Source organism: Lipotes vexillifer, unplaced genomic scaffold, assembly GCF_000442215.2.
Source record: "Lipotes vexillifer unplaced genomic scaffold, Lipotes_vexillifer_v1.1 scaffold86, whole genome shotgun sequence".
In the NCBI taxonomy this organism is placed as follows: Eukaryota; Metazoa; Chordata; class Mammalia; order Artiodactyla; family Lipotidae; genus Lipotes; species Lipotes vexillifer.
Window position 1 is genome coordinate 1,131,297 of NW_006785406.1, and position 20,476 is coordinate 1,151,772.

At 37.0% G+C, this 20,476-nt stretch overlaps 1 protein-coding gene across 2 annotated transcripts in view; it reads left to right on the top strand.

Annotated features, from left to right (window-relative positions):
• The window catches only part of STAG1 (STAG1 cohesin complex component), a 459,794-nt gene that overhangs the window by 150,999 nt on the left and 288,319 nt on the right, over positions 1-20,476 (top strand). For both annotated transcript variants that reach the window (XM_007457539.1, XM_007457540.1), the window contains exon 4: positions 8,464-8,628. In XM_007457539.1, the coding sequence (XP_007457601.1) occupies positions 8,464-8,628 (165 nt within the window). The remainder of the gene's footprint in view (positions 1-8,463; positions 8,629-20,476) is intronic.

Here is a 20,476-nt window from a genome sequence, read left to right on the forward strand (position 1 = left end):
GGGGTCTAATCAAACTTAAAAGCTTTTGCACGGGGAAGGAAGCAATCAACAAAATGAAAAGACAACCTAGGAACAGGAGAAAATATTTGCGAATAATGCGACCAACAGGGGGTTAATACCCAAAATATACAAACAGCTCATACAACTCAATATTGTAAAAACAAACAGCTCAATCAAAAAAATGGACAGAAGACTTGAATAGATATTTTTCCAAAGAAGACATACAGATGGCCAACAGGCACATGAAAAGATGTTCAACATCACTAATTGTTACAGAAATGCAAATCAAAACCACAAATGAGTTAGTATTTCACACCGGTCACTATGACTCAGTTCTTAAGGTGGCACAAACTCAAAACTGGTCCAACAAGCATTTCTTTCATTTGAGAGCACCATGGTTCCTTTGTCCAGGAAGGAGACTACATCTACAGGTGTCCTGATGTTTGTAGCACAAAAAGTGTAGCGAAGGGAGCCTGGAAAGTCACAAGTAACTAAAGAGTAATGTATATATTTTTACCCTTTGAAATAACTGTCACAGTTCTTAGTTTTCAAATCCCCCTTACAGCACTGCCCCCAATCTCTATACAAATGTGTTATTTTATTTGATGGAATAAGTATACCTGTGTTCTGAGAGAATTATTATTATCAGGACTGAAAAGTTGTGCCCCTTGGGTGTAAGCTAAAGATTGCATATATCCTGTTATACTGTGACCTTTCCTCTTCCTTACTCTTTTTATTGGGCACAGTTTTTCTGAACATCAGCTTTTTGGTTTACCTTTCGGCATCTTTACTGTATATTACTGTATAGGTCTGTAATAGGAAAAATCATTCTTGGATAATGGGATAAAATACAGATAGGCCCTAGATATGATCAAGTGGATTTTTTTACCTTCTTATTCACCCTTTATAACCAGTGCTAATAGGCTCCCAGGTTTGAGAATTATGGTTTATTTTTTCTTTATTCATGGAGTTTAGTTCCTGCTATATATGTACTAAATACGTGTAATGATGTATGTGTCTATGACACATGCAAACATTCCTACATGTGCACAAGCTTATTTGTTGCAGCATTATTTGTAATAGTAAATGATCCAAAACAAAATAAATGTTCATCAATAGGTTAATGGCTAAATACGTTAATGTATATCTATGTAATGGAACACTGCAGCCTTCGGAAAAGTCAAGACATTCTGTAGGTCTTCGCTATAGATTAAGTATAAAATATGGTGATAGTGAAAATAGAATGGTGCATAACTGTGCATACATAACATAAAATATAATAGATACATGGAAATATATATGCATTTTTTTCAAAAAATTTTTTTAATTCGGTGAAATACACGTGTGATTTACCAAGTTACGTTTTTAAGTGTACAGTTCAGTGGCATTAAATATATTCATATGCAGTCCTCACCACCACCCATCTCCATAACTTTCTTCATCTTTTAACACTGAAACTGTACACACATTAAACAGTAACTACTCATTCGCCACTCCCCACAGCCCCTGGCAATCACCGTTCTAGTTTCTGTCCCTTATGATTTTGACTACGTACTTTATGTACGTGGAATCATACAGTATTTGTCTTTTTGTGACTAGCTTATTTCACTTAGCATAATGTTCTTGAGATCCATTCACATTGCCGCATTTGTCAGAATTTCCTTCCTTTTTAAGGCTAAATGATATTCCATTGTATCTATATTCCACATTTGCTTATCCATTCATCCACCAGTGCACACTTGGGTTGCTACCAAGTTTTAGCTATTGTGAACAGTGTTGCTGTGAATAAGGGTGTACAAATACCTTTGAGATCCTGCTTTCAATTCTTTTGGGTGCATATCTAGGTGTGTTATTGGTGGTCATATGGTTAATTCTATTTTTAATTTTTGAGGAACTACCCTACTGTTTTATACAACAGCTGTACCATTTACATTCCTATCAACAGTGCATAAGAGTTCCAGTTTCTCCACAAGCTTGCCTAGACTTTACTCTTTTTTTTGATAGTAGTCATCCTAATAGGTGTGAGATGGCATCTCATAGTTTTGATTTGCATTTCTCCTAATTATTAGATATTTAGCATTCTTTCACATGCTTATTGGCCATTTGCATATCTTCTTGGTAGAAATGTCTATTCAAGTCCTTTGCCCATTTTTTAAAAAAAGTTTATTTATTTTTGGCTGCGTTGGGTCTTCGTTGCTGTGTGTGGGCTTTCTCTAGTTGCGGTGAGCGGGAGCTACTCTCTGTTGTGGTGTGTGAGCTTCTCATTGCGGTGGTTTCTCCTGTTGCAGAGTATGGGCTGTAGGCACGCGGGCTTCAGTAGTTGCAGCGTGTGAGCTCTAGGGTGCATGAGATTCATTAGTTGTGGTGCATGGTCTCAGTAGATGTGGCACACAGGCTTAGTTGCCCCGTGGCATGTGGGATCTTCCCAGGCCAGGGATCGAACCCATGTCCCCTGCGTTGGCAGGCAGATTCTTAACCGCTGCACCACCAGGGAAGTCCTCTTTGCCCATTTTTGAATCAGGTTGTTTTGTTGTTGTGTTTTAGTTCTCTATGTATTCTGGGTATTAATATCTTATCAGATATATGATTTACAAATACTTTCATTCTGTGGGTTTCATTTTTACTCTTGCCCCATTGAATGATCTTGGTCCCCTTGTCAAAAATTATTTAATCAGGGCTTCCCTGGTGGTGCGATGGTTGAGAGTCCGCCTGCCAATGCAGGGGACAGAGGTTCGTGCCCCGGTCCGGGAAGATCCCACATGCCACAGAGCGGCTGGGCCCGTGAGCCATGGCCACTGAGCCTGTGCGTCCGGGGCCTGTGCTCCGCAATGGGAGAGCCCGCAACAGTGAGAGGCCCGTGTACCTCAAAAAAAAAAAAATTATTTAATCATACATGTGAGGGTTTATTTCTGGGCTTTCTATTCTGTTTCATTGGTCTGTGTATCTTTATGCCAGTACCACACTGTTTTGATTACTCTAGCTTTGTAGTAAGATTTGCAATCAGGAAGTGTGAGTCCTCCAATGTTGTTCTTTTTTCAAGATTATTTTGGCTACTTGGAGTCCTTTGAGATTCCCTATGAATTACAGAATGGATTTTTCTGTTTCTGCAGAAATGGTCATATGCATTTTGATAGAGACTGCAATGAATCTGTAGAAAGATCACTTTAGGTAGTATTAACATCTTAATGATATTAAGTCTTCCACCCCATGAACATGGGATGGGTTTCTCTTTATCTACGTCTTCTTTGATTTCATTCATGTGTATTTTAAAAATATGTTTAAATGTCTCTGGAATGACATATAGGAATGAATAATTTTGGTTGAAAGAACCAATCTTCTTTCCTAAGGCTTGAGGGTAAGAGTGGGCAAGTTTTCATTGTGTAACTTTAATCACCTTTTGTAACGCATGGGAATGAGTTACTCAATAAAGAAAAATAACATTCCCCCCTCCCCTCTTCATATGCACACACAAGTGCTCATGCACATACCTGCCATAGGGAAGACACCTATTTTTCCAAAGAGTAAGCACAGAAACAGGACTTGTTAGGAGGAGCCGGGATCTATCAGCTAAACAGGATGAATGCATGAAATAATGATAATTTCAAGCAATTTTAAATTGGTCAGTATGGGAAGATAGTAGCCTATAAATAGGGATCTGGTGTGGTAGATGACCGAACAGGTAATAATTGATAGCATTACTTGCTGTGCTGAGGACTTTGAACTTTAACTTGATGGTTATGAGAGTCATTGGAGATTAGAGGTCAAATAAAGAAGAAAATAAGTGTTGGAGTAAATTTGTAATATAAGGATTACTGTGGTTATAGTATTAGAATAGAATGGCATTGTCTAACAGATGTGACTTGAGCTACATCTGTAATTTAATATTTTCTAGTAGGTTATAAGAAGTGGGTGAAATTAACTTTAATAATATAATTTATTTAACCTAGTATACCTAAAATATTATAATTTCATCATGTAATCAATATATGAATGAGTGTTTTTTTGTTTTTTTTTTTTGCGGTACGCGGGCCTCTCACTGTTGTGGCCTCTCCCGTTGTGGAGCACAGGCTCTGGACGCGCAGGCCCAGCAGCCATGGCTCACAGGCCCAGCTGCTCCGCAGCATGTGGGATCTTCCCGGACCGGGGCATGAACCCGTGTCCCCTGCATCGGCGCCACCAGGGAAGCCCAGAATGAGATATTTTATATGCTGTTTTTCATACTAAATCTTCACAACCTTGTGGATAGTCAAAACATTGCTCATGTAAGTTTTAAGTAGCCATATTTCAAATGCTCAGTTAGCTATGTGAGGCTAGAGGCCATGATATTGGATAATGCAAGTATGGAGATTTTAATCAGGAGACAAATTCTCACCAGTAATTCAAACAGAAAAATTTACTGTGAAGAATTATTATTTATTGAAAAGTCTTTAATCATTTATCGCTCAGGTATTGAAAATTAATACAACAAGGAGATACCACTATATGCCTGTTAGAGTAGCTGAAATCTAAAAACCTGACAGTACCAATTTCCTGGCAAGAATGCGAAGCAGCAGAAGCTCTCATTCATTGCTGGTCAGAATGCAAAATGGTATTGCCACTTTGGAAGACAGTTTGGCAGGTTTGTACAAAGCTAAACATAGTTTTACCATATGATCCAGTTATCCTAGGTATTTACACAACTGATTTAGAAGTTTTGTCCAACCAAAACCCTGCATGTGAATGCCTATGCAGCTTTATTCCTAACTGCCAAAAATGGTGGCCAAGATGTCCATCGTTAGGTAAATGGATGACAATACATGGTACATCCAAACAATGAAATATCGTTTAGAGATGAATAGAAATGAGCTATTCAACCACTAAAAGACACGGATCCATCTTAAACATATTTTGTTAAAATGAAAGATACCATTATGAAAACGCTATATGCTGTGCGATTCCAATTATATGACTCTCTGTAAAAGACAAAACTGTAGTGGTGATTAAAGAAAATTTGGTGTTTGCCAAGGCGAAGTGGGAGGGTTGAATGGATGTGAAGCACAGGCATTTTTTAAGGTAGTGAAACTTTTCTCTGTGATACCGTAGTTGTGCGTACATGACAGTATGTGTTTGTCAAAGCCCACCAGACTTTTCAGAAAAAGAGTGAATTTTATTAATACAGATGTTTAAAAAAATCATTTATAAGGTAGGGGGAATACCGGGATGGAATGTAGAGTGTAACAATGTAATCTCTTTTGCAGTGAAGGGAGTGGGGAGAGAGTTGCTGACTTAGGTAACTTTGGAAATGAGTCTAAGACTAAAGTCAGAGGAATTGTACACAGTGTATATAAGAACTGCAGTCTAGTTCATAAAGTTGTTTCCCATGGGGTAGGGCTTAAAATACTGCTCTACGTGAATACTGAGGAGAGCCAGATTTCTCATTGTTGGAGTGGGAGTTTGTCGATGAGCAAGGGGAAGAAGCATCCATGTGGTAATGGATTAGAGTTGGAGATACCAGTTCCAACTTATGTTTAGCTTAATATAGATAACAGATCATTGCATACAGAAACATTTATAGTTATGTGTATATATATGGAACATACATTTCTTTGTTTTGTCTGCTTAAGGGCCTAGAAGCAAGGGCACTTAGTATCAAGGAGCCAAACCTAGTGCCCAGATCTTCATCTCTAGTAAAATTCTCTAATAAAAGGAACCAGGGCTCCTTGGATTCTAAACTCCCTGATTCTAAAACTGGAAAAGAGAATATACAGTATGAGCCTGGAGAATGATGTGCTGCCAGAAAGTAACCAAGTGCTAAAAAAATAAAAAGCAAAACACACAGAATGATGGGAATATGTCAAATGGACACAGGGACCAACTGAAAGATCTCTTAATGGCCAAAGCTGAAGCAAGTTGAACAACAAAATAAAATAGTATTGAATGGGCTTCCCTGGTGGCGCAGTGGTTGAGAATCTGCCTGCTAATGCAGGGGACACGGGTTCGAGCCCTGGTCTGGGAGGATCCCACATGCCGCGGAGCAACTAGGCCCGTGAGCCACAACTACTAAGCCTGCATGTCTGGAGCCTGTGCTCTGCAACAAGAGAGGCCGCGATAGTGAGGCCCGTGCAACGCGATGAAGAGTGGCCCCCGCTTGCCACAACTAGAGAAAGCCCTCTCACAGAAACAAAGACCCAACGCAGCAAAAATAAATAAAGTACTAAACTCCTACCCCAACATCTTAAAAAAATAATATTGAATTATAATCCAAAAATATAAAATAAATGTCGATGAGTCTACATTAGTACAAATGATTGAGTGAATGAGTGAGAATAGACAAATCTCTCATACTGAAGAATTTCAAATGGTATGCGTAAATGCTCCACCTTCAAGGAGGTGGATCAAGGAGGTGGAGCATAACTCCCCACCCCTTAAATGTGGGATGCACACAGTGACTTTCTTTCAAAGGGTACAGTATGGAAAGGAGAGGAAAAGTAACTTTACTGTGGAGAAACCTGACAAATACCACCTCAACCAACTGATTAACAGGTCAACATTGAGTGATAAATCATATTGTTAGTATATACCCTTGATATGAGGTGACAAAAATGATACTTTGTCTCTCACATCTTCCTCTCCAAACCCATAATCCCAGTCTAGTCATTACAAAAACATCAGACAAACCCCAGTTGAGGAACATTGTATAAAATATCTGTACAGTACAAAATCCCTGTACAAAATTCTTCAAAATTGTCAAGGTCACCAAAACCCAGGAAAGTATAAAAACTTGGAGCCAAGAGGAGCTTAAGGAGACATGATGTGAGTATGTCTAGGTGCCCTGGATGGGCTCCTAGAACAGAAGAGGTCATTAGACAAAAACTAAGAAAATCTGAATTAAGTGTGGACTTCTGTTAATGTATTAATTTTAGTTCATTAATTATAACAAATGTACCATACAAATAGTAAGGTGTTAATAATAGGTGTAATTAGACGTGATATCTGTGGCAATTCCTTGTACTATCTTCACATTTTTTTTGTAAATCTAACACTGTTCTAAAAATAATTTATTTAAAAATAAGCAGTAAATTCATTATATATTAATCCACACACACAAATGGTTGTCAGGCTGTTAACTATTAAGAGGAGTGAAAGAGTACTGTGAAGAATACAGGAATAGAGAATGAAGGGAGCAGGTCCTGTGAGCAGGGAGAAAAGCCCCTCCATGTTATGCTTTGTAATGTTCCTCCAGGGCCCTCTAGTTATAAGCCTACCAGTGCAGCATATGACAAAAGAGAAATGTTTACAGAGTGGGGCAAACTAGAATACATTTGGAGATGAGGAACAGTAAACTGATAACTGAAACAGGCTATTATGAGAGTGAAGTAAATCACTCAAGAGAGACTATAAAGATTGAGAAGATGCGCAGGAGAGACCTAAGGTAACTTTGACAGGTAAGGAGTATAGGGAGGGAAAAGATATCTGAAAGACAAGGGGGATAACATGGCCTGTTGAGAGAGTTTCAAAAAATGTTTATTGCGTTTAGCAACATTACTTTTACTGGTGGGCTTGGTGAAGCAGCAACCCTGATGAGTTTATATATGAATGAAATTTATGGGAATAATAACAGTGACTGCAAGCAATTCTATCTTGACTGTAAAGGTGAGACACAGATAAGGTGATAACTAGTGTTGACTTTTTTTAAAAAATTGGGGGCCTGGGATGGGTTGTTAATTGAAGAATGTAAACTGTCAAGGCGGAAATGTTTGCTGTATTTGTAGTATCTAGAATGGTTCCAAATATGTTCAATATATATTTGTTGCATGACTGGATAAGAAATATTTGAGCACTTAAGTCGAGGGAGAAGTTGAATATGCAGCTTTTTCCAAGTAATGTTTTATTTTTATTTTTGTTTATTTTTATTTTTTTTATTTTTGCGGTACGTGGGCCTGTCACTGTTGTGGCCTCTCCCATTGCGGAGCACAGGCTCCGGATGCGCAGACTCAGCGGCCATGGCTCACGGGCCCAGCCTCTCTGCGGCATGTGGGATCTTCCCAGACCGGGACACGAACCCATGTCCCCTGCATCGGCAGGCGGACTCTCAACCACTGCGCCACCAGGGAAGCCCTAAGTAATGTTTTATTGAACAAGGTTTCTGAGGAAATAGAATATTGAGGAAGATAGGAAGAAGAAAATGTCAAGAAGGGGGCATGGTTGGGGCATGGTTAAAATGTTCATCGTTGGCATTATTGTACAAAATATTAAATCTTTTTCTTTTAACTTTATTTTCATGCCTTGTATAAATTAACTTGTACTTTGCTGTTTGCGCTGTTTTTATCAATGAAAACATTGTAAAGCTTCCTTTGGGATTATGTCTCTTATCTATAACAGTGCTAACTTCCCTTTCACAAGATCAAACATAATTTGAGATCATTCTGCATAAAGCAAAGTATGCCTGCATTTAATTTAACTTTTCCTCATCTTTTTATTCAGTCTACAAATAAGAAACCTCGAAAATCTCCAGGAGAGAAGAGTAGAATTGAAGCTGGAGTTAGAGGAACAGGCCGTGGAAGAGCTAATGGGCATCCTCAACAGAATGGTGAAGGGGAGCCTGTCACATTATTTGAAGTGGTGAAACTGGGGAAAAGTGCAATGCAGGTAAATTTTAAGTGTTTTTTTTTTAAGTGTTTTTATCTTATTAATAAAGCAATACAGTCAATAGCATGGAACCTATTCGTGTATATATTGACGTTTTATATACTCTTGTTGATTGTGTAATCGAGAAGTTTATTAACTTAAAAGTTTTTCTTTGCTTGTTTTGTAAAAGGTGTCAGGAAAGGCATTTTGTTTAATAGTGAGTTTAAGATTAAAAAGTTTAGATTACATTGTGCTGAATAAAGTAACTTGCATGTAACAGGAGCTGCCTAAGAATTTTTATTGCCTTAATAATACGTATATTTTTAAAAATTTGAGTTAATATAAGTAACATGTGTATTGAAGAATATTTGAAAGAAGAAAGGGTGTAAAAAACATTCCTAAGAGTGAATTAGGAATAACCACAGTTAATATTTTATGGTTATATGTGTGTGTGTGTGAGAGAGAGAGAGAGAGAGAGATATCTTTTATAACCTTACTCTTTTCTCTCTCCTCATTGACTCAACAAATATGATTAAATAGTTTAGAAGAGCATATATTCATTGGCTTCTTACTAATTCATTACAAGGATAAACCATGATTATGTGTGTCTTTACATTTTTTTCCACTATTTTAAAGCTTATCATTTGTATTTACTTCCCCACATCATTTTTTCATTTTAAAGTACTAGAGGTAAAATTATTTCATTAAAGAATATTTCTTAACTGTGTGGTAATAAATACCATTTTACTCTCCAAAAAGTTGTACTAGTTTAGCTTTCACCAGAAGTGTAGCTGGCAGTTGGATACTTTATATTTAAGAATTATTTGACAACATAGGCAAAGATGGTAATTCATTATTTTAATTTGCATTTTTTGATTACTGATGATTATATGTTAAATCTTTTAATTTGATATCTGCTCATTTTTGATACTTCATTTTCAATTTAAGTTTGAAATTTAGGTAATTGATGAAACAGATTTATTTTTAGACCTAAAAGCAGGCAAGTTTTCATTAGTATACCTTCTATTTTTTAACCTGTATTTCCCTTAGAATTCCTTAAGGGAGTTTAGTGTTTACTGCTTTTTATGTATGTTACCAGATTGATGTGTTCAAGAATCCTGGAATTTTTATGGGAAGGGAAGGAGGTGGAGTGGTGGGATGATGCTAAATAGTAAAAGAAATACTGAATTCCCAGTTACCCAAAGCAGTGGACAACCTTAGATTACATAAGTATAATTTTAAAATATATTAAGTGACTTTTAGCCATTAAGCTTGACAGTGTCTTTATTATACTGTAATAGAAAAATTGTTAACAAGCTACAGAAGTACTATTTTTGATTTCTGTTTATTGCCTCCTACCCTTACATGGAAACACAAACAGAAAGATGAAGGAAATTAAATTTAAAAATTGCATTTCAGTATTTTGCTTTTCTTTTTTCACGCAAAACTTTATTTTTCCAACTTTTACTTAATATGAACAAAATCTTCAATGTTTAATATGAACAAAATCTAGTTATCTGTATTTGATACACACTAGTGAGTAGTGTACGTTTTTTCTTTTTTGCCCGGTATCTTCTATATTCTTCATCCACATTACTCTTCCCTGTTGCTGTTTCCGTACTTTACTCTCTGCTTAAATTCTTTTGGATTCATGTTTTATGAAAGGTAAAGATTAGTAGTCAGAGCCTACTGCTACTTGCATAATTTGGTTTTAAGTCACTTTTTCAACTTTTTCTCACTATTCTTCTATTGAAGTTGACCCTAAGCATTTTCTACTTTGCTGTAATTTTTTGTTATTCTTTTATGTTTTTCTTTCCTAGCTATATTCAAATTAATCTACAAACCTCTGTAATTTTTTTTTTTACTCAGCGTTCTGTTGTAGCCATTTTTTCCCCATGAATTAACCTTATAATTTTAAATAGTTATATACTATTCCCTAATGTGGCTGGGCCGTGATTTATTTAACCAGTTTTCATTTGGGCTGCTTTATTGTTAAAGAAGAATAAGTATATTTAAGATAACTATTTAAGAGTAGTTATTCTATTAAACATAGCACTTCTTTGAATATCCTTATATATCCCTCTGAAATGTGCATGTGGGAATCCTTTGTAACATAAATTCCTGAAAGTGGTTGCTGAGCAAAAGGAATGCATGTTTAAAAAACTCTGTTGCAGGTCTTTTATTGAAGCTGGCACACTAATTTAAGTGTTTATTACCTCTTCAAACATAAAGTAATGAAAGATAAAATATTAAAAAGAGGGTAGACATTAATGAATTTAGAAACTAAATGTTTCTGTGGTTTATATAGAAGAAAAACTACCTGGTGATCAGGATTGGGCTTAAGGTAGCAGAAGCAGGCACTTGTAGCCAAGAGTTTGGCTCTTGTGTGTTAAAAAGGTGAAAGGTGCTTCATGAAGGGTAGAGGAATAGAGTTAGGCTTAAAATACATGAAGCCAGGGCCTAACACGAGACTCCATACTTGTAAAGGAGACTGAAGAAAGCCGCTGAGAACTGCTGCATAGGCTAAGGCTTATGTTTAAGGGGATTGTATATCTCAGGTTACCCTTCAGACTCTAGTTTATGCTTATCATCCATGTAGTTATTAGTAGAGACTCCTTTAATACTCATGAGGGTCCTAGTTTGGATAATAACTTATACTAAAACCCCACTTTTAGGAAATCATGGGCTGAAGGAAGGGAGAGGACAGACATAGTCCTTATAACCAGGTCCTGAATTAAAATGACTACTTTCTTGGTTGGAGACTGGGTCTGTAAAAATCCCCTGTATCATCTTAGACCAGGAAGTTCTTTCTAAGCCCACTATATGATCTAGTTGTGCAGTGGAGTGAGTAGAATGAGCAGAGATAATCACAAAATCATTGGCTAAGGAGGGATAAATAATAAAAGAAATAAGTATATTTAAGATTCTAGAGAGATGAAAGAAGAAATTCTGTCTAATACCAAATAGGAAATAAACTTAGTAAATTGGTTTTACTGAGGATAAAAAGCTACATTAGATGCCATCAAAGGGAGAATTGAGGAATGGGCATTCATTAGGAGTTCATTTAGAATGTAGCCCAGAGAAATAAAAAAGTAAATATGAAAGAGCAGTTGAGTGACTTTGGTGTGGATTGAAAGAGTTCCAAAATGTGCAGGGGAAGAATCCTGAGGGAATAGTAGAGACATAGTTTTTGAAGAGGTAGTTTTGTAGAAATTTACAGTCACATTTCCTCGGATCTAGAGTTCGTTCTCAGGAGTCAACAAGATAAGTGAAAATCATTACACAGCTAGTAATAGTACAGGCATTCCTTGTGTTTTTTGTTTTTTCCTGCGCTTCACAGATACTGCATTTTTTACAAATGGAAGGTTTGTGGCACCCCTTCGACAAACAAGTCTATCAGCACCATTTTTCCAACAGCATTGTTTTTTAATTAAGGTACGTACAGTGTTTTTTTAGGCATAATGTCATTGCACACTTAAGAGACTATAGCGTAGTGTAAACATAACTTTTATATGCACTGGGAAACCAAAAATTCATGTGACTCTCTGTATTGCAATGTTTGCTCTATTGCAGTGGTCTGAAACCAAACCTGCAATATGTCTAAGGTATGTCTATATAGTATAACTGTAAAATATTGAGGACTGAAAGAAAGTCTTGAAATATTTCATTAAAGAATGTTTGACCCTTTGCTCTGACTACAATGCAATAAGGTTGAAATACACAAAATAAATTCCCCTTCTACATTACATTATACTCACAAGTCTGGAAAGGCACTTTTAAATAATTCATGTGGTAAAGAGGAAATAAACAGAGTTGAAATGTGAATGTTAGTGAAAGTAATGTTAGTGAAAAATTGAGGCCAGCTAAAGCACTACTTGAATAAATATGCAGTCTTAAATGTATTACTATTAGCAAAAGTAGTACAAACTTAGAGAAAGAAAAATAGGAAAACTAAAGTAATTAGGAAGAAAGGCATAATAAAAGAAATGGAAATTAAATAGAAATGGTAGAAAAGGTCAACTAATTCAAAATATTGGCAATTTCAGTTCAGTACACTTTTAAGACTTAGAGGTTTTATCTTAGGAATGCAAGGGTGGCTTAATGTTAGAAAATATTTTACTGTTATATAGCAGATAATCCTGGGGGTAATTGATATAGAATGTTTAGAAAAATCATTTGATAAAATGTAGCTGATATTCATAATGAACAATAACTCTTCATGAATAAACGAACAAGAGGGAAGTTCCTTAGCTTGATAAAGTTATCACACAAAAACCTTATAGCTCACATCACGGCACTTTTTAATTTTTTATTTTTGGCTGCATTGGGTCTTCGTTGCTATGTGTGGGGTTTCTCTAGTTGTGGCAAGCGGGGGCTACTCTTCGTTGTGGTGCGCGGGCTTCTCATTGCAGTGGCTTCTCTTTGTTGTAGAGCATGGGCTCTAGGCACATGAGCTTCAGTAGTTGTGGCACTTGGGCTCCATAGTTGTGGCTTGCGGGCTCTAGAGCGCAGGCTCAGTAGTTGTGGTGCACAGGCTTAGTTGCTCCACGGCATGTGGGATCCTCCCAGACCATCCCCTGCATTGGCAGGTGGATTCTTAACCACTGCGCCACCAGGGAAGTCCCTCACATCACGGCATTTTAAAAAGGGAAATTTAGATGAATTCCCAGGAAAAAGCACTAGAGTGTAACAATTGAAAAGGAAAATACAACATTTTCCGTATTTGCAGAATATACAATTGTCTGTATAGGAATTTCAACATAAACTAGGGTATTAGAACTAATGAGTGATCAGCAGAACTCCTAGAGAGAAAATTAACACTGGAAAAAAAAATCATTCTGAACATGTTAGAGGAAACAATAGCCCATGTAAGAAAACAGTAAGGAAAAATGAATACAATTTTGAGTGGAATAGAATAAAATTCTGTTTCATACTCTTCATACTGAGTGACATAAAAATGTCTGGAAGATAGTGAGAGTCAGTAAGGATGTAGAATAACAAGTGGGAGTACAAATCTGTGTAATCCCTTTGGAGAAAAATTTGACAGTATTAAGAAAAGTTGAATGACCTATTCATTTTTCATTGATTTAGCAAATATTTAATGAGTGCCTGCACGGTGGGCAACACCTTTTTCTCTTTTTTGTGTCTTTCTTTTTTTAACTGAGATACTTTGAAGAAAGGGAATTCAATTCCTAGTTGTAACCTTTAGAGAAATTTTTGTGTTTTTTATAAATGAGGCAAATACAGGAATTTTTGTTGCTACTTTGTAATAGCAAAGAGAAAAAAAAGGAAGTAAAAAAAGTCTATGAACAGGACAGTTGATAAATAAAATGTGGTATATTCAAACACTTCAAATGAGTGAGCTAGAGCTCTGGGTACCATTATAGATAAATTTCAGAAATGCATTTTAAGGGACAAAGCAAGCTACAGAATGACACATAGTATATTGTACTGCTTATATAAACACATATCTAAGTTTATTTAACATCAAGTTTATGTTATTGGTTACTTACTGAGGAGATAGGAGAAGGAGAATGGGATCAGATGGGTGTATGTGGGGTACTACAGCAGTTACTGAAAAAGAAGCAGAAAGAAACAAATATGGCTGTAAAGTATTAAATGTTGTTGAAGCTGGATACCTTCTTGTCTATCTTGTTTATTTTATTATTTGAAATAAAAATGGATAGCATTTCGGAAATGCCCCCGAAAAGGAGGGCTTATAATGTCCATATATTTGGAAAATGACTGTATCCCTTCCCCCTTGGAGAGGTATGAAATGTGAAGGCTTTGATAAGATTTGTGTTAAAGAACCTGGCTTCTTTTATTCCTCCAGCATTCCAGAAACCTTTGATTCCTACAACTATTTATGACCGTTTTCTCTTTTAAGTCTTTTCTCCTTATCAGAATTGTAAAGAATCAGTTTTACTAGCTTAATAGATACTTGTTACACACCTCCTGTAATCACATGCTGTGCTAGATCCTGAATGTACAGAAAAACAACCACAATTTTGCCCTCATGGGAAACAGGTGTTACAGAATACTTTAATAAAACAGATATACTGAGTGGGTTGAAAACTCTGAAAATTCACTTGGGCACGTCTAGAGGACAGGGTTGTGGAAGGTTTGCCTGTATAACTAAAACTTGACCTGAGACTTGAAAGATGAGTAGGAGTTAGCTAGGCAGTAGCAGAGGGCACTTCTTATAGCAGAAACAGGGCATGCAAAAATGAAATCTCTACCCCTACAAAGAGGGCATAGATGTCCAGTAAAAATAGAGCTGAGAGAAGCTAGATTCTGAACATTGAATGTTTTGGCTTTTTTTGAAATTGGTGGCATTTTTGAAAGAAAATAACATCATATTTAGCGTTTTTAGAATTACCTTTCTGGAAGCAGTACAGGTAGTGATTTGGGGTGTGGAGGGCTGGAAGAAAGACCAATTAGGAGACTTTTTTTCCCTCCCCCTCCAAATGATCCAGTTGGGAAGTAATGAGTTTGCATTTATAGTGTCAGTGAGGGTGAAAAGGAAGAGGAATTGACCGATTCTATAAATATTAAGGCTGTAGGATGCTTCTGAAGGATGAGAAAGAGGACAGAATCTAAGGTAATTCCTAGTTGTTTGACTTGGGGATGTTCACTGAAAGGAAATTTTTAAGAGTATAGGTGTTAGTAGATGGGTATGGGAATAGTTTGGTTTGGACATTTTGACTTCTAGGTGCGTGACACTGACTATATGTTGAATTTTGGAACATTCAAGCTATTAATCTGTTATTTGTTGCTTTAGTAGTTATGAGTTAGCATTTAAGTGAATTTCTATAATCCATTGGCATTTGCATTTTGTTCCTCCAGACTTCAACTAAAAATGTTGGACTACAGTTGCTTCATTCAACAAAAATTCATTGAGAGCTCTTGTTTCAGGCATTGGGTTAGGTACAACAGATAGAATATGAACTGAACTTGCCTGACCCTTCCCCTTCATAGACTTGCTAATCATCGAAGGGAAAGGAAATTCTCCATACTAATCAAATGATCTGTTAATATACTATTATAAACTGTTGATTAATGCTAAGAGAACTCCATTTGGTCTTAATGTACTGATAATAATAACTTATGTGAATGAGGAATTGGATTCAGCCTATAAATGAAGTATACTTAATAGCACAGTTTGGTCTCCTGTTTGCTTTTGACAGGTGACTATGTGGGTAAAACAGATTTTGTCCATTGAAGTTATGATTGGGAAAGACATAGGTATTTTAGCGAGATAGTCTGTGATTAGTCATTCTCTCTCTTTTAGGGAGGAAACTTTGTTCTGATGTTAAAGAAAAGTATGAACTTTTATAGGACATTCATTTCTTCTAGTTCCCAACTTACAAATGGGTTAGATGCCAAATCTCAAGGTATCAAATGCAGAGGAGTTCTCCCCTAAAATTTGTGTAGGTGAATTTTTTTTTTTTTTTCGTTATGCGGGCCTCTCACTGTTGTGGCCTCTCCCGCTGTGGAGCACAGGCTCCAGACGCGCAGGCTCAGCGACGATGGCTCAGGGGCCCAGCTGCTCCACGGCATGTGGGATCTTCGCGGACCGGTGCACGAACCTGTGTCCCAGACCTGTGTCCCCTGCATTGGCAGGCGGACTCTCAACCACTGCGCCACCAGGGAAGCCCTGTGTAGGTGAATTTTAATTACTCTTATGTCGACACCAAGGAAAGTGAAAAAGCACCAGTGAGTTTATTAAAATCTCACCTGTTAACTTGTGTTTGAACTGACAATTTAGTGACTGTATGAGAATTGAATGCTTTTCTGAGGTATTAATAGAATGGATAAATGTGTTTATAATAAGTTTTGAATTTCTGAATGTTCATTGAAAAGCTTAAAAGTTTCAAGAAGTATTAAAATGGCTGAAGAATGTCTTAAGTTTAATTATAGAAGAAATGGTACTGAAACGTTAGAGAGGAGAACAAATGTACTATTGACTGAAATGAAACTTTGTAACAAAGATGGTCAAGAAATATTGAAGGAAGGAAATACTACAATGACGATGAGTAAAACCTTATAGAACTAAGCAAATACAAGTACTTGAATAGAATCAATATATGAGTGTAATACAAGAAATATGTGCTTATAGCTGCAACCACTACAGTGCAGGGTATTGGGTATAGGATGTAAAATCATGAAAAAAATATTAAAACATTTATTCTGATTTTTAACAACATCATAATAAAAAATTTAAGTTTAATATAAAAACATTTAGATTAAGTTTAGCTGAAGGTAAATGTGGAAAACTGAAAACAACAGTAGTTTAAACAAGATAGTTTATTTCTCTCATACGTAAAAGATCTTAGATAGATGATCTTTTCCATAGCAGCAGGTAGACTGTCAAAGGATTGAAATTGTTAATACTTTAATAATCATTAAGGTATACATAATCATAACTTTAGCAACTGTACATTTTGATGTTTATCAGAAACGAATTTTACATAACAAAAAGGAAGAAACTGCCAGGGCAGCACAGTTGCGGTCTCTACCCCAGGCAGCAGACATTGGGTTCTATTTTAAGCCCTATGAATATCTTTCTATCCTGTGTATTTCTCATTCCTCTGTCTTGACCCTTGTGGGAAGTCTGGGCCTAATGTTGCACTTCACATTGTCCCATGAATAAATTGATGTTTTAAGGGTGGGAGTGCTGCTGGTGCCAGGCACTGTGCTCTTGAGGCAAACTGCTTCATTTTAGACTTCTTAGTTCCTGCAAGCCATGCACGAATGGCCACAAAAGTGGTCAAAGCCTGGTGAAGCCTAGCAAGCATACCTTTGTGGACGTTGATTGCGTACAGAGCCCCAAATGTGATAGAAATGGTGTTTGAAGGCCCACCAGTGCAGCATAGATGTCATAGTGCTGGTGGGTGAACCTCATGGGCATCCATCACGGCATCCATGATTTGGAAAAAGAAGACCTGAGTCTTCAACACAACACCCTTGTTGCAAAAGCATCACTGCCAGGATGCCTGTGCCTTTTAAACTCAGATTGGGAAGCTGAGCTGCAGTGCCTCTTTTGTGACTGCCGCTGGCTCCATTCCAGGTACATGCCAGCACTACAAGCAGCCCACCAACTATATTAAGCAGTAACAGAACACCTCTTAGAAGATCCTAGATGAGATGGACACTGGATGAGATGGACATTGCTAGCTCTACCTATATTGAGAGGAGGGTAGGGTTGAATTATTCTTCTGTGGCTGTAGCAGTCTCAGTATGCTCTTCTGTGGAAGTCTCCTGTTGGTAATCTCTACATGGTAAGAAATCCCCCCCAACCCCCAGGAAGCTTTGACAGCTAGTTCCAGTATTGTCACTGTGGTGGTCCTGGTGGCCATTGTTGTTGGCATTGCAGCCCTAGTGATCACTATCAGGTGGAAGTTGGGGACGTACAAGAAGGCAGGAATGAAGGACTGGGGGAATTGAATTACAACCCAGCATAGGTCTATAGTGGGGAGGGTCAGAGGACAGTGTCCAGGACCACTTCAGCGTGAAACTTAATTCTTGACTCAAGACAGATACTTTCTCCACCACCATCCCCTTCTGCTCTCCCTCCTCCCTCCATCCTAACAATTCTTGTCCTAGGGCTACCTTTCTTTCTGACTTTATCTCCCAACCTCTCTTGAAGAGCTGTTTCTATTATTATTTCTTCTTCCTCTTGGTCCATGGATAAGAAATCTCATTCTGTAAATGCAGACACAAGAATGCCATCTTTGATTATGTTTAAAATAAAAGGTTAAAATGACATCCTGGGATCATTTAAAAGTGGTGGAATACCTTTTGAAGGCTTAAATGATTTTAGGTGAGGAACAGTTCTATCTCATTATAAAGGAAAGAATAGCATCTTCATCCTGAACTATCTACTAGTTTATCTACTGCTTATCGATGAGAAGAAAATTTGGCTTTATTTGGGCTTGCATAATGGCCATATCATTGTCTGTTACACTATGAACACATATGCTTCTCACTTAAAAGCTAATCTTATTTTGGTTGCCTAAACACATTTTTATTTTATTGAGAAGAGACTGTCCAGATACTTTTGGGGTTTGTTCTTCAGCTCACCTCTATTATAGCTGATATTAGTAATGTTTTATTTTGTAAAAATGTTTGTATATACTTTGTCATTGGTAATTTTTGTGACTTTCTTAATATTACAAACAGTGAAATATAATAAAATATGAGGGAGACATAAAGCAAGAGAGAGTTTGAATTTGTCAGAATTATGCCGATTAAAAAAAAAACCTTAACTTTTATTTTTTTTGGGATCCTGTGGGAGGTTATACATAAGACGAAGGTGAAATAAATAGAACTTTACAAACACCAGGGCACTGTATCTTAGAATCACAGTATCTTTTTTTTTTTTAAACATCTTTATTGGGGTATAATTGCTTTACAATGTTGTGTTAATTTCTGCTATATAACAAAGTGAATCAGCTATACATATACATATATCCCCATATCTCCTCCCTCTTGCATCTCCCTCCCACCCTCCCTACCCCACCCTCTAGGTGTTCGCAAAGCACAAAGCTGATCTTCCTGTGCTATGAGGCTGCTTCCACTAGCTAGCTATTTTACATTTGGTAGTGTATGTCAATGCTACTCTCTCACTTCATCCCGGCTTACCCTTCCCCATCCCGGAGAATCACAGTATCTTAATTTGAACTTCAGAAATGTTCAGATTTTATAGCCCAAGGTTTTCCCCACAAATGATTATATTTTTATAAAATAATCATTGTTGATCCCTTTTAGAGATTCAGTTGGATTACCTTTGATCATCTTCATTGTTTAAGCTTCATGGTCACATCTCATTATCTTTTGCATCTCTTAAACTGACATGTGGAACTGGTCCAGACTATTTCATAATCAGTTTAGTGCCTTAAAATTTTTAGGTTTTTGAGAACAGTTGTAAGAAAGTTCTAAACATGAACTGTATTTCTTGCAGTTTTTGTGTTATGTAGTATTTGAATTATTAAGTTGTTTACTGTTTCTCAAAGATATACGTACATTTACATTTATCTACTGTTTACCAACTCCAGTAGAAAAATGAGCAAGTGAAAAGAATCTTTTTTTGCTATTTGTTGAGCAATGTCAGTATTTTTGTGATAAAAGACGTTAACATTAAAATGTTAAGTTTCTGATTCTTCCCTGAGTCTTTTTTTTTTTTACGGTACACGGGCCTGTCACTGTTATGGCCTGTCCCGTTGCGGAGCACAGGCTCCGCACGCGCAGGCTCAGCGGCCATGGCTCACGGGCCCAGCCGCCCCACGGCATGTGGGATCTTCCCGGACTGGGGCACGAACCCACGTCCCCTGCATCGGCAGGCGGACTCTCAACCACTGCGCCACCAGGGAAGCCCCCCTGAGTCTATCTTTAACTCTTGCTTTAACCTAATAACAACCTAATAACATGTGTGATTAACTGTAAGCTAATTTTTTATAGTGCTTTAGTCCTGATATCTCCCATTTTCCTAGAATGAAAAGTAATATGTAAAATATACAGAATGTTTTAGGGCAGAAGATATAAATTGCTTTTTTCATTTCATAGGTATTTGAAAATCCTCAAATGATAGCTTAATATTAAGAGTGAGTTTTTGATTTTTTGTTTAGTTAGAATGACTCTGAAATTTGTGGATGTTTTAACCTGTCCCCAACAATCCTAGCATCTACATAGTTAGAGTAATATACATACTGTAAAAAATAAACCTCAGATATTGGTGGCATATCATGATAGACATTAATTTCTCATATATGTAACCATTCTTACATATGTAATATAAGAATTAGTGGTAGGGGTCTTTCCTTCATATGGTGACTTAAGGATCCATGCTCCTTCCATTTTCTGGCTCCTC